Source organism: Ciconia boyciana, chromosome 11 (assembly GCF_034638445.1).
Source record: "Ciconia boyciana chromosome 11, ASM3463844v1, whole genome shotgun sequence".
NCBI classification, from domain to species: Eukaryota; Metazoa; Chordata; class Aves; order Ciconiiformes; family Ciconiidae; genus Ciconia; species Ciconia boyciana.
In genome coordinates, this window is record NC_132944.1 from 10,938,275 (window position 1) to 10,952,623 (window position 14,349).

Genomic DNA, 14,349 nt, shown 5'->3' on the forward strand with positions numbered 1-14,349 from the left:
CTGCACTTACTTGCTTTAATCCACCTGAGTAATTCTTAGCTTCAGGGCCAAATTGCTTCCCTCCATATTAACCTCCCAAGGTCTAAGAGTCCTGATGGTTTTTCCAGCATCCCCTTTATCTCCAGTTTCTCCCACAAAGAGAAATTGGTAGGTAAATATATGAAGGGGTTAGGTAGTGAAAGTATGGGGAAGATGCATCTGGAGACGCTTTGAGGAAAACTAGTCGGAGGCTTTGCAGACAGGGTCAGCAAAAGCAGTCGAGGGAGGGAGGAAGAGATGGGTGTGAGCAGTGAAGCAGAGGGTGCTGGGGTGAGGCAGCAGCCAGGGGAACCAGGAGGTGCCGGTGGAAAGAATTTTAAGCTGCATAAACATCTGCTGAAACATAGGCTCCCCCCAGGCCTGTTACTTCAATTACACACCGTCCTAAGTTCTGTGCTGAGGGCAGTTTAACCAGGAAAGAAGGGACGTGTAGATTTACAGGTTATATCCACAGGTTATACAGGTTATATTACAGGTTATATATTACAGGTTATATCCATCCTCTTGCAGGACTGTCCTGTTGTGGTTCAACCAGCAGCACCAGAAATGTGTCTCTGTAATCTGGTTTATTCAATTTTATTAGGAGAATGTTCTCTGGACTGGGTTATCAAGGAATCAGGAAGATACAGTTTGAGCTTAACTCGTGGTGCCAAAATCTAATTTGCTGTTAGAAGGCTTAAATTCTGTGTATGAAATGGGCTTAATCCTGCTTTGGGGCTCAAAACACAACTTCATTTTTCCTATATGACAGTTTTCAAAATGTCCTTGCTACCTTATAGCTGAGACCGTGTTGCCTGTTTTATCTTTCGGAGGTGGTCACAGTGTTTTCAGAAGCAGTGTTCAATTCTGCTCTCCCAGAGGTGTTAGGGGAAGGGATGACGGTAACGCGTGTCTATCCCAAACATGGTAGTTACGTAGACCAGCGTGGGAGTCCACCTGCCTGCTGTCAAGCAGTTCTTAGTTGACTTGCTAAACAATTTAATTTTTGAGTAAACTCCTTGTTTTTCTTGTTTTTCCAAGCAGACACATGTGAGGTGGCTTAGCTGGCGCTTTGGCCTTTGTGCCAGAAGAAACCTCGCAGGAATTTCACAGGTACCTGCCTCATTTCCAGATGCTGTTTTCCACACAGACCGTGCTGCTGATGCAGGATTTTTTTCCTAGTGCAGAATTTTTCCTCACACTGAAGCTCTGCCGTGTGCCATGGGCTTTCCCTTTCCTCTGTATTTTAAGACCTTTGAGTCTTCTGAGAGCTTGCAGTGCTGCGTAATGATTTTCCCCCTTACAAATGTTTGCATAGCACAAATTCGGGATGGTTGCTGCTCCATTGGAAAAGTCCTGCAGTTTTTTTCTAAGCATTATACAAAATCACAAGGACTTTGTGACAACAGCACAGTGTTTACGATGGGCATCGCCATGTCGCTGCTCCACAAAGCCATAGGCGTGTGGCTGTGGAAAGCCACGGAGGAAGACAGCTTCCCAGCCTCCTGTTTCTTTCCGTATAGCTTTGTCTAGAGTACAATGCTTAAATGAGGCTATAGGATGGGTAGTTTGGGCAATATGCAGGTAGTGGACCATGCTGAATGGAATTTCAGACTCCTAAAGAGCTATTGTCTTACCACGTTATAAAGAAATTATCTAAAATGTCAAAGCTTTAAATCCTTGTCCTCTTGCCCAGCCTGATAATGAAGGACACTGTTATTCTCTCCACCACTAACACTCTGCCAAGGTAACGTAACCTTTACTGTCCCACTGGAACTGGAAGCAGCTTTTTAAGGGAGGAAAAGGCTTTATTATACTACAGCCAGTCATGCTCCACGGTGTTCTGTAGGATTTGTTGATTTATTGAAGCTTATAAGAAAGGTCACCCATCTGAACGAAAGCCCTGGTAGAGCGCTGGGTACCTGAAGACATTGTCCCCGACTGTATTGAATCCACAGAGAAATTCTAAAGGCTCTGAAATGGAAGCATGTTCTATGACTGCCTTAATCTGAGTGCTCTCCTAGAGAAGGTAAATATAACTTTTAGAGTACTTAGAGGAGAAACTTCATCTGTGTCTGAGTATCGTGGCCTCTGCCTCCGTACGGTCACAGTTTGTGTTTGATGCTCTGTATACATTTTTCCCCACCCACCAACATCCCCAGTTCCTCACGTAGCGGAACAGATGGGTGGTATTGCCATCAAAAACTACTTGAGCCCTAATCCCTCGAGAGTCCCCTCGAAGTTAATGAGCCATTTATGTCTGTACCATATGGGGAAGTAAAATAAGGGTAATAATCCTGCTTTTATGTTCGGCCAGAGGAATTCCCCTGTACAACTCGCATTTATCGTGTAAGCTGTAGATACAGGAGGCATTGCTGTCCCCAAGCTGGACTGAAACAAGGTCGGGGCGGGGGTGGGGGGAAGAGGCATGAACTTCACAGACTGGCACGATTCATAAAAGTTTGGGAAGTAAAGAATAGTTCGCACGTGTGCTGGTGATGTGTCTGGATCTGAACCTGCTCTGCTGTGTCACTGTGGGACCACGGTGCAGTGCCTGGCCAGCCCCAGCCATGTGTGTGCTGGGTGACAGGGCCAGGGCTACCATCCATTTAGGCACCTCCAGGGCAGCAGAAGGTCCTTCCTATGGGAGCAGGGAAACCGAGGCAAAGAAAAATGGAACAATTTTGTGGCTCGCAGCCACCCATTGGGGAGCGCAAGGATGGCACGATGTCTTCCTGACTTTTTCCAGGTGCTGTTTATTAAGCTGTCCCAGAGCAGCCTGGCTGGGTGAGGCACAATTCAGGGAGTCAAAAAAAGAGCAGGCACGACTGCCGGTCCTGCGGGAGCGGGCTGAAGACCACGGCTCTGCTGCTCACCCGGACCCGTGGGGTGAAAGCGTCCCAAGTGCTGGGGTTGTTCATGCACCATGTGAGATTGAGTTATTCTATTTTATTTTAATTGACAAAACGACTAGCCAAGAGCAAACACAAAGGAGGGCGAAGCAGAGCACGCAGGCCAGCGCAGGGGCAGCAGGTGCCCGTTGGGAAGGCTGCTCCTCGGCGGAGGAGGGACGGGCCAGGGACGGCAGGGAAGGGCCGAACCCAGCGCCTTGGGCAGCAGGGCCAGGGACCACCCTGGGAACTGCAGCTGCTCTTACCTATAGACACACCCACCCTCCACACACCTCTCTCTATATATACACACACATCTATGTATAGATACATACATCTCTGTACTCACACCCCTGTAGATGTGTGTGTGTGTATATATATATACGCCATCTATGCATACACATCTATGTATACATACATATACACAGCATCTCTCTCTCTATATATATATACACACACCCCATATATATGTACATACATATCTACATATACACACCCCCCCCATACAGAACCCCCCCCGTGTGTGTGTATATATATATATACACACACACACGTCTACATATATGTATACATAGCTGTACACACCCTCCCCTCTCTCTACACACACACATATTTGTAGGTACATGCATCTATCTGTTGACACCCAAGGCTATCTATATACACACAGAGACACAGATACACACATCCCATCCCCATATAGATATACACACACACACATATACAGATATATAGACACAGGCACATATCTAGGGACACTATGCACACACACACACCCCCCCCACACCCACCCCCCGCATTCATACACATCTATATGTATACATACACATCTATGTATACATACAGATACATCTATAGACACACAACCCCACACTGCACCCTCTGTGTGTGTGTGTGTGTGTGCATGTGTGTGTGCGCATATCTATACACGTATACGTGTGTGTGTATCCCCCATACACCCCCCCATAGCCAGATACACATCCACACCCCTCCTCAGTACGTACACACCTACGTACACCTGTGCGCACTCCACCCCTCTCGCCCGCTCCCACAGGTCCCCTTCAGGCTCCGTCGCTGCCTGAGCCAGGCGAGGAGAGGCGGGTGGGAGGATGCAGCGTCTGATCTGACGGCCGTATGTCCAGCCGTAATAGGATTAGGCAGCATCGTCTACATCCTTGTTATACCAGAGTGTTCACGTTTCAGAGCAGGTCTCTGCCAGCTTGCGTGCAGCAGGACTAGGTCGGGATGTCGAACTTAATTGGTTTTTATTTTTAAAACCAATTTTCCCTATGTAAATACCAGCACACGCACTTTATCTTCCCTCCGCAAGCGACTGTAGTTGCCTTGACCACTTTTTTTCACATTACTGGCTCCAGACACGCCTCGCTCGGCAGCAGACCCCAGCACCACCACGAACCCTTGCGCTCAGGGACGACTGTTCTGCGCGGGCCGCTGCCCCCACGCACGTGGGCTGGTGGAAACCAGGTAGGTGTTGGTGTACGTATAGGTATAGATATCTCTCGCTCCACACACCCCCCCTATGATCTATCTGCGGCTCCTAAACTTTATATATATATAAAAAATATTTATTAAAATATAATATATATTATAGATAATATTTTTTCCTGTATGTATTATATATATATATACACACACACATGCATTTGTATGTATATGTAGGCGTGCATATACAGACACACACGCACAGACCTATAGACACACATCCCCCCCCCCCACTGTACCCACACACACGTATGTATATATATATGATCTGTCATTCTATCGATGGCTCCTAAACTTTATTTTTATATATATATAAAAAATTATAATATATTATAATAAATAATACAGTAAATAATATATTTTATAATAATCGATAATAAAATATATAACTAAAATATGTACTATATTACAATATATAACATATATATTTTTATATCTATAAATCTATGGCTCCTAAACATTTTATGCGTGTATATATATATATATGCATACATATTATAACATGTATATTAATATAATAATATTTAATAATAGATATAATAAAATAAATAATATAAATTATAAAAAACAATAGAAATAAATATGTAATAGGTATACATATATAATATATATTTTTTGTTCTTTTAGATTTTATTATTACCTATTATTTATTATTCTCATATATTTATAATATATAATATGTATACATTTATATATAATTTATTGTAATATATTATGTTTTATTCATTTATTTATGTGTATTGTTTAGGAGCCACTGATGGCTAGATAGAGCATATATACGTGCGTGTGTATAACAAAAAAAGCTCAGTCGCCCCTCCCAGCGAAGGGCAGTAAGGCAGCGCAGCGGGAGCGTGTCGGTGGCAGGAGGGATGCCCGTGCCCTCCGAAGGGCCTGTTGAGCTCCTTCGCCTCCCTCCACGCGGTGCACAAATCTTGGGGCACTTGTGGTTATTTTCCTCTTCTTCTCTTTGCTTCAGGCCCGAAGTTTATGGGCTCTGCAGGGAGAATTAGCCATGCCCTTTCCCCTTAAAATGCATCCAAGCCAATCTGGCCTTTTAATCATTTTTACAGATCATTACATCTTGAGAGAATGGTAAAAACCTTCATTAATCCTCAGAAGCCATCTGCGAGGGAAAGCAGTTTGTATTATTTACCATTTTGCCCTTCAGACGCGGTTCCCCCCTGGGACAGCGATGAGCACGGCAGGCACAGGGGAGCAGGCGAAGGGGGACGGCGCCTGGGACCCCCCCAAATACACAGGGGCTCTGGGCTCCCAGGGATGCTTTGCTCTGCAGAGAGGGGCTGCATTCCCATCCTGCTGCTCCGGGCTCCAATTTGAAGGAAAATTAGTTGCACTGACAGGAAAAAGTGTTTGTTTCATTATTCTTTGCGAATTTCAGGGATACGTCCCGCCCAAGGACAAGTGGGCGTACAGGAAGAGTCAGTCTTTTACTCTTTTTTCCAACAAACCCGAAGAGGGATGGACTTACCGTCAATACTGGCAGCCAGTTTGAGAAAGGGCTGTCACACTGGGGAGCCAGCAACAGCTACCAACCAGCAAAGCCATGTGGGTTTTTCTGATGTGTAACTTTAATTAAAACACATTGCAAGTATCATTTAATTAGTCAAGTAATCCATTGGAGAAGAGTACTTTATGTGACCATATATGTGTCAAATTGCTTCATCTCTTATCTCCCAATTTGGTATTTAAATAGTTTGTACTCTAGTGTTTATTCAAACACATCATTTTTCCAGACCTCAAGCTGGTACTGCTTGCTTAAAATATGCTATTGTTTTGATTTAATGCAGTTTCATTTTTAATAGGGTCTAATGTATTTGAAATATAGTAAAACAGAGATGCTCCATAGACAAACTGGAGACCTCAACTGTAATACGATTTTTAAATGAGCTATTTGAGCAAATGTGCTAACTACGCTGAATTCAAGGCAGGACTGTTTAAGATGCTTTCAGAATAACCTGTTTCTGCTGTTTTTCACAAGTGCTGGAGATTGTAAAGGGTTCAAGCTCGTGTCCTTAAAAATCCTCTCTCCACGTGGAGTTTGACCCTGCCAACAATTTTGGGTAACATAAAGTGTAGTTGCTAATATGTTACCACCTCCACAGAAGTTGCCTTAAAAGATGCCGTTTTGTGAAGTGTTCTTTACAAGAGTCTACTATAGTGCTAAATTTTATACTTGTCTCCCTCCCAAGATTTCAGTAGTTCCATAAATTGCACAAGGAGGCTTCAATTTAATTACATAATTAAATCAAACACCATCATGTTCTTATGAGATTTGCCTTATTAACAAAGAAAAACAGCACTTTTTTTGTTCCCTTGCTGTCTTCCCGAAGTTCCTAAGTACCTTCAGAATAATTTATTTGAAATAACTGACTTCCTAGGAAAAAAAAGAAGCAGCTGGAAAGTTAACTATATGAAAGCATAAAATGCTGATTTTTTGTGGCACAGGTCTGGAATTACTGCCGTCTAGTGTTGCAAAATGATACCTGAGGAAAAAGAAATCCAAACAATTTTATTAGTTACCACGGTTTTGTAGGAAAACTTAAACCTGCAAGAAAATTGATATACAGAAGAAAAGCTCTCGGCTACAGCTATTTTTTTGTTTTTTAAAAGCACACCAGAAAAGCCAGGGACGGTAATACGTGTTCATTAAGACCAGCCAGGAACAGCACTGCTTCAGAAACCCATCTTCCACAGCACTGCGTGATGGCTACTGTTTGAACAGACCGCGAACTCTTCATTGAACCTGCTATGAGTTATTAGGTACTACATGCAAACAACTCTCTCCCTCTCTAGGTTTCCCTCCCCATCGGTTTTAACTAATAGTCAAACCTCTTTACTTCTCATATTCTCCAAAATGTTATTGATGTATTTCTTTATTAATTTTGAAGGGCCAAATTATTTAGAATTTCCTTTTTAATGTGGATCTATCTAGATAGAAGAACTGTAAGGATAATTAACACAAGCAACACAGGGAAGATCCTGGTGTGAGAGTAGTAGGGATGTTAAGACTTCTTCCCAAAATAATCCTACGGAGTTAAACAGAATGCCTGCAAATCAGAGAGGAGGTGAATGCCTCTGGGTCGCACTGCTGTGAGTTACAGGAGGAGAGGTGGGGAGAAATACTGAAGGCAAACTGGCACTTTCTCAAGAGCGTTAGTACTCTGAAGGTGACAGAGCTACAGGACTTCCCTCAGGTTCACTCTGTTTAGGCACACTCACACCATCATCTGAATTCTACTTGTACCTCACCGGGAAGAAAAAAAGGAAGGAAAGCAGGAGTCAACTACCAGACAGGGCCAGGGGAAAGGTAGGGAACGTGGATGTCCCTTCCCTTCTACTATTAACATTAATAGTATGGTTCACACACAAAGTTGAGAACATACTGTAGAGCCCTTTGCCAGTTTTCTATGGATTTAGTCAGTGATAAACAAGTTACCAAAAAACTACTGAAGACAGAAGTTCATGATACTGACTCAGCTGAGTCATCCTTTTAATCTAAAATGGATTCTGGAATTACGGAAAATAAAGATCTTTTAGGAAAACAGACTTGTTTTACATGATAAGACTGTTTGGGAACTGCTGGAGTGAGCATTTCAATCTGATATCTATCTTTAAGTACAAAAAGATTTAGAGCTCATTATTTCTAGACACTTTGTTGCTCTCCTACGCACAAAAAACGCCCATGATTTTATCTAGAGGACAGAAACACCGTTTTTGGATTTGTTGGTTTTTTTCTTTTTTTTAGATGTAGCAAAGTCAGGATGAGAAAAATCGTGGTGTCACCTCTAATGCCCCAGAGTCAAGATAAAGTAGTTAAATATTTATCATTAAAATAGAACAAAAAGAGGTAGAGACTGTGGTATTTGCCAAATAACAGTTTACATTACTACAAAATTAAACTTCTCTTTTGCAGAAATTACCAATTAGTAAGAGGAGAACGGTGCTGTCTGAAGATCTTAAATATGACAAATGCTATATTGGCTGCAACACCACTGGCAGAATATTTACTGGTATCTCAGTTACACTTGGAACAGGGCACAAACAGTTCTCTACTATTATTCAATTTTACAACTTCTTCAGGCAACTTAACAGTTCTTCTTTATCCATATGGTATCCACTCTTCTTCCATTCATCCCTTAACTGCTGTAACGCTGTTCCAATTTCTTTTCCAGAAGACACTCCCATTTTTCTTAAATCATGGCCACTAACAGGAAAAGAAGGAACAGTCCATTGCTGCATTTCTCTTAAAAGATGTTCTTCTCCTTGGTATTTTAGAAGCTCATAGATCTTGGAATTTGTATTAGCTTCCCTAGACTAAAAGAAAAAAAAACAAAACAGAGGATTCACTATGAAACAATAGAAAACAGTGCTCAACATTGTGTTATTCCCATGACATCTTATTAGGCAACATCTGGATGAGTTGGAACTATGAAAGCAAGGATCTCTTCTGCCTCACAAGTTTTAAAACTCAGTCCTAACTTGGAGGCTCTGGGAAATCCTTGGAGACTTCTTGAATTCCAGGTAATAGCTGTAACCATTATCTTCAGCCTCCAACTGGAGAGGAACTATTACCTTTCCTGTGGGAGACAGGCCTCACTGCAGAGACTGCCGTCTCTTGCCTTCAGTCTCAGGTTCTGCGATAAAAGTGCAGAACTTCACCTGAAAATGACTTGAACTTTGCTGTGGAAGAACATCACAGGTTGCCTACTTAACAGTACTCCTCACGAAGAACACATACCGATGCTCCAGGAATTGCACCGACTTTCAATACACAATTCAAGGAGTTGAATTTCACATAAAAAAGCTGGAGTCTCTTGAGGTGCAGATCCTGTCTCATGTTTTAATGCAGAAGGGGAGATCAGCTGGGACAGTACAGCAAGCTGTCTGTCCCAAGGTATGTTCACAGGAAACTTCTCTTTCAGATGACTGAATATGACATTTTTCAGCCTGAGTGGAAGGTAGGCTTTTAAATCCAGTCAAAAAGTTGCTACGGAACACAAGGTGCTCAGAACTGCTAAAAGTATGGCAGGGTTTCTTGTTTGTTTGAAATAATTTCTAAAAAATTAATTTAAAGCCTCAGTATTTTGGAAAGGAAAGAAAAAAGCTTTTCAACCCAAGTAGAAATGTCTGCTATTTCTCCTCTTGCAAAACTAAACTCTACTAAAGGAAAAAAATCTTTTTATACCCAAGTTTCTGCTTTATGTTGCAGAGACATGCCAGGACATTTGCAATAGCTCTTGTTAATTTCTGGTCCCCTCTCCAGAGGAAAAACAAAGGGGAAAAAACAAACAAACAAACCCCACCTCAGTTAACTGAAACTGGTATCAATAATACAGAAAGATATTTTTCCAGTTACTGTGACGGTATTACACTGGGAGCAATCTGAATTTGGCTAATCCTTTTTTCAGTACATCCCATCTTTCTGATGAAAATATCATGGTCTTTACAACCCCAGCAAAAATTTGCCTAAGACCAATAAACAAGCCTGCCACTGAAATGGCTCTTACTTGACTCTTTTAAGGCCCTTTCTTTCCACTAGGCATTGTCATCTCTGCTACTCTGTAAAACTGGAAATTCAGTTTACTGTGAAGAACAAAATAAAGCAATATGAAACACTTACATCCATTATGAAGTCCTGATATGGGCGAAGTGGTTCTGGACCCATAGCTTTGGTTAACTCCTGCCGGTGCTTCACTAAAAAAAGGCCAAGGTTTTTTTCTTCTTTTGAGATTTTCAGCCTCAGATCAAGGTTTGTGACATCATCCTTCACCTTGAACAATGATGTCAGAACAGTCATTGGTTTTGGACACAGGTTTTGAATATTTTTAGTGACTCTGTCAAATTCCTCTAAACTTCCATCAAGTGGTAGTCCTAAAGAGATACACACAAAAAAGTGCAAGAATGAGCGTTAGTAAGAAAAGTGGATGTTAACACACGGGGAAAAAAAACAAAATCTAATTTCTTTCTAGGTAAAAAGTTTTATCTCACTTTGCCATGCTGCAGTTCTGTTTGTATATGATAAAGGAGTAGGAAATCAATCTACATTTCACTTTACCTATGTATTGGGCAATATCCAGCTCATACATAAGTCGAACCAAATGATTTACATGGTTTCCAAGAAGAATTTTTTTCAGTTCCACCCAAATCCTTTCTCCTGATATTCCGGCCAAACCTTTGGCATTTTCTTTAATTGCTTGCAGTGTATTAGGTTCATGATCACCAGGTTTTTCTGCGATTCTTCCATAAAACCTGCCCAAATAAAACCTCTGTATGTTAGATTGAGAACAATTATTCCATTTATAACTGCTATTCAGAGAATCAATGTCATGACAGTGTTAAATATTCTGATTTATAATACTAGAGGAAACTTAACAATATGACAATTACAACTCTTTTTACCTCACTGATCTCTTTTTGCGCATTTCTGAAACCTTCTACAATGCTTAGTTCATTTCTTTATCTAGGAAAGGCAAAACCTAGTACCTGAAATATCTTAGGATTCGTAAGTAATCTTCTTGTATTCTCTCACTTGCCTTTCCTACAAATCTAATTTTCTTGTTTTTCAAGTCTTCATATCCATTAAAAAAATCATACAGCATCCCATCCAAACCTAGAAAAAGAAGAAAGAAACCCAGAAGAATATGAATTTACAAACGTGGCTGGCACAATTAAACACTCTCATTTGAAAATACAGAAGACAAGTTGTGTGATTTGACCTGGTTTGTCAGATCTCACATATTTGTACAGACCTTTCAGCTGCCAGCAGTACAAACAAACAAAATTAAAACAGACTGAGAGAATTTACTGGCTTAATTTGAAAAGCAGTGTTTCATCTAAATATTTGCTTTTGAAAGAGTTTACCTAAAAACATGGAATTGACAGTCAGATCCCTCCTTTCAGCATCTTTTTCCCAGTCAGTGGTGAATTCCACCTCTGCATGTCGTCCATCGGTGACAACATCTATTCTAAGAGTAGTAATTTCAAAATTCTGTTCATGGAGCTGAAAATCCCACAGACATTGTTACTTCAACACAATCATGAATACAAATGTAAAAAGCTATATATTTTTTCAGCCTCATGTTTGTATAGAGTTAGCACTCAAGCTGGATACATGCAAACCAACATGTACCATGTTTTCATACAGAGCAGACAATCAAGAAATATGAATACCTGAAAATAATCCTTGCATTATTCATTTTCTAGATAGCCTGCAGAAGATGGAATAAGAGGCAGAGGAACAAGCAAGGTAGAGGAAGCAAGACTTGGGAAGTCAGGAGCAGGAAACACTAGGATCAACTTCCCCACATTATCTGAACATGTGGGCAGCCTACATTATCTTTTCTAGCAGTGACACAGCACCGTGAACGGGTTATGCAGAGGTAAATATGGTAATTAATTGAATTCTACAAACAAAGAGTAATCAAAAAATCACTCCATACTTTAAAGCAGGGTCTCATTTAAACGCTTACTGTGATACTTTAACAAAGAAGGAGCATGCTACCAGTTTTCTACTGGATACACTGCACATCCACAGATACAGCTAGAAAAGATCCAAGTCAAAACATAAACCAACCCTGGCAGTAATGGTTCCATGTTTTTCTCCTTTGTTATTGATCAGACGAACACCAGCAGATGTGAACATTTCCTTCATCTCCGCTGGTGTAGCTGTAGTAGCAAAATCTATATCTTGTGGTGTCATTCCACTTAGTAAATCCCTCACAGCACCTCCTGCTATTCTCAGCTCATAGTTCTTCTTCTCAAACAATTCTGGGAAGGAAAGGAAAATCATAAAGCAATCTCTCAAATAAAACCATAGCACACTGTCAGCCATAACCTACCTCTTCACAAATTAAGATCACAGATGTGGGAATACATACTCAAATATGCAGTAAGCAGCAAGTATGTACATACCTCACAGCTTCATGCAAAAATGCACAAATTAGGTACACAGCTGAGCACCCACAGGTATTTTCCCAGTCATTTCTGATATATTTGTCCGGAGCATTTCTGATAACCTAAATATTATCAGGGTGCTAATTGATACTGGGGGACTCTGGGCTGGGGAGCGTTTTTAGCAGTTAGTAGCTGACAAGGGAAAAGCACTTAGTTTACTTATGGCAGAGCACAGTGAACCGTGAATCCAAATTTGTTCAGGAACAATACCCCACGACAGCTGATGAAAACCGAGCTCCGCCACGTCCTTTGAGTCATTTTAAAGTTACAGCGGCTAGAGCTGAAGAGCAGCACACACCTCCCAGAACACAACAGCTACCCAGGCTGCCCTTTAGCTCCCGCGACCGGGCCACAAAGCCCCTGGCCGTTCCCCTCCTAAGGGGATCAGGGGCTGCGACAGGACGCAAGGCGCAAAGCCAGCACGCGCCACCCCGGCTCTCCAGGCCGGCGTTTCGGTCCTCCTCACGCCACAGCAAGCGGGGACACCTTCGGGGCCGCGGCTCAGCCCGCCGATGCCCGGGCCCGGCCCGCCCGGGCCGTGCCGGGCCGCACTCACCTGCCACGCTGCGGAGCCCCGGCGTGAAGAGCGCCTGGAACTGGGGGGACTGCAGCTTCATGGCGCCCGGCGCCCGGTGCCGCAGCCGGAGCGGCGGGAGCAGCCGCAGCCCGGCCCTGCAGGGCAGAAGCAACACCTCAGCCCACATCTGGGAAGAAACAGCGACACGACGCGTCAGCCGGGCCGGGCCGCGCCGCGCCGCGCCGCACGGACCCCGGCCCGGCCTCCTCCCTCTCGCCCCGGCGTGCCCCAACCGCCCCACGGAGAGGCGCCCTTCCCCGCAGGCACAGGGTCCCCAGGCCGCCGCGCCGCACGCACCGACCGGCGGGGCTCCCGGCGCGGCTCCCGGCGCGCTGAGGCGGCAGCGCTAGGCCCGAGGAGCCGGCTCCTGCCGCCCGGCCTCGGCCCGGCGCCGCGCGATGAGCTCAGCGGCGCGACGCGGCCCGGCCCGGCCCGCCCCTTCCCCCGGCGAGAGGCGCGGCCCGGGCCCCGCCGAGGGGAGCGCGGGGAGGAGCGAGGCCCGCGGCGGCGTCCGGCTGCGGGCAGGGCCCGGCCGAGCCGGGGCTGGGGCCGCGGCCGTGCGTCCCGGGACGGAAGGGGCTTTGCGCGGTTGAGTGCTGAGGAGCCGCAGGTGGAGCCCTCAGAGACCTGCCCGCCAGCGTCTTCTGCTATGGGAAGGCAGATGAGCGTTTGTCCTGCCAAGAAATACAGCACGAAAGAAGAGAGTTACAAAAGAAACAGTACGAAACATGAAAGGTTTATCAAGTTGTGGCTTGATACCAGTTTAGAGAAAAAGAGGATTACAAAGGGAAAAAAATACATGTCTTCTGATAATGACACAGCCGTGACAAAAGAAGCGGCCTAATTACCCCAGCACACCACTTGTGAGATCGCTTCCATAGTCACCGAAACAGCCCAACGCCGGTGTTAACCTTGGCGGCTGCTGAACTGTGTCCACCAGCTCAGAGCTGCTGAACTATGAGCAGCAACTCAGTATAAAGTATTAGGTTTACGTTTATCAGCCTGGATTGATCTAGGTTTTCTTTACTGTGTGGAGATGTATGGACAAGACAAGATAATGTGGGAGTCCTGGGGATTTGGTGCAGTTCGGGGGGTCAGTCCTTCCGTCCTCACAAATGTAATTTCGCTGCTGTTGAAACTACTGAAATTTCACTGCATTTGGCCAACTGCGCATCCCCAGGGCTCAGGAGAGCCACGGCTCTCATCGCTCCTCCCTTTACTGCCCCTGCGAGGAGGCATCTCAGAAGGGTTGGAAGGAGTTGGAGCCTGAAGGAGGAGCTCACCCAAAAGCAAGTTAATTGGGAGTGTGCTTCCCTTTGAAGCCTGAATAAATCTCTGTCTCAGCAAAAAGAGTGCTACAGGTTTCTTGGTAACCAGGAAAAAATGCTA

General features: G+C 43.9%; 1 protein-coding gene across 4 annotated transcripts; it reads right to left on the reverse strand.

The window, feature by feature from the left end:
* Window positions 1-6,282: 6,282 nt before the first annotated feature.
* On the reverse strand, window positions 6,283-13,410 carry TRNT1 (tRNA nucleotidyl transferase 1). Of its 4 annotated transcripts, none has more exons than XM_072876133.1 (8): window positions 13,262-13,280; window positions 12,940-13,055; window positions 12,004-12,197; window positions 11,292-11,430; window positions 10,914-11,040; window positions 10,486-10,679; window positions 10,051-10,301; window positions 6,283-8,744 (listed from the first exon to the last, which is right to left on the reverse strand). In XM_072876133.1, the coding sequence occupies exons 2-8, from the start codon at window positions 12,998-13,000 to the stop codon at window positions 8,496-8,498; spliced, it is 1,215 nt and encodes a 404-aa protein (XP_072732234.1). In that variant the 5' UTR covers window positions 13,001-13,055; window positions 13,262-13,280; the 3' UTR covers window positions 6,283-8,495. The 4 variants fall into 4 exon arrangements, with proteins under 4 accessions (XP_072732234.1, XP_072732233.1, XP_072732232.1 ...); XM_072876132.1 differs by having other exon boundaries at window positions 6,284-8,744; window positions 13,258-13,394; XM_072876131.1 differs by having other exon boundaries at window positions 6,284-8,744; window positions 12,940-13,087; window positions 13,262-13,337.
* Window positions 13,411-14,349: the final 939 nt, after the last annotated feature.

Bases quoted from the DNA above. Each gene is read 5' to 3' on its own strand.
- TRNT1 (XM_072876131.1), bottom strand. From the start codon at position 13,087: ATGTGGGCTGAGGTGTTGCTTCTGCCCTGCAGGGCCGGGCTGCGGCTG. The intron at 12,198-12,939 runs GTGAGTGCGGCC...TTTCCTTCCCAG, and splicing joins GGGGCTCCGCAGCGTGGCAG to AATTGTTTGAGAAGAAGAAC. The intron at 10,302-10,485 runs GTAAAGTGAAAT...GTATCTCTTTAG, and splicing joins GGATATTGCCCAATACATAG to GACTACCACTTGATGGAAGT.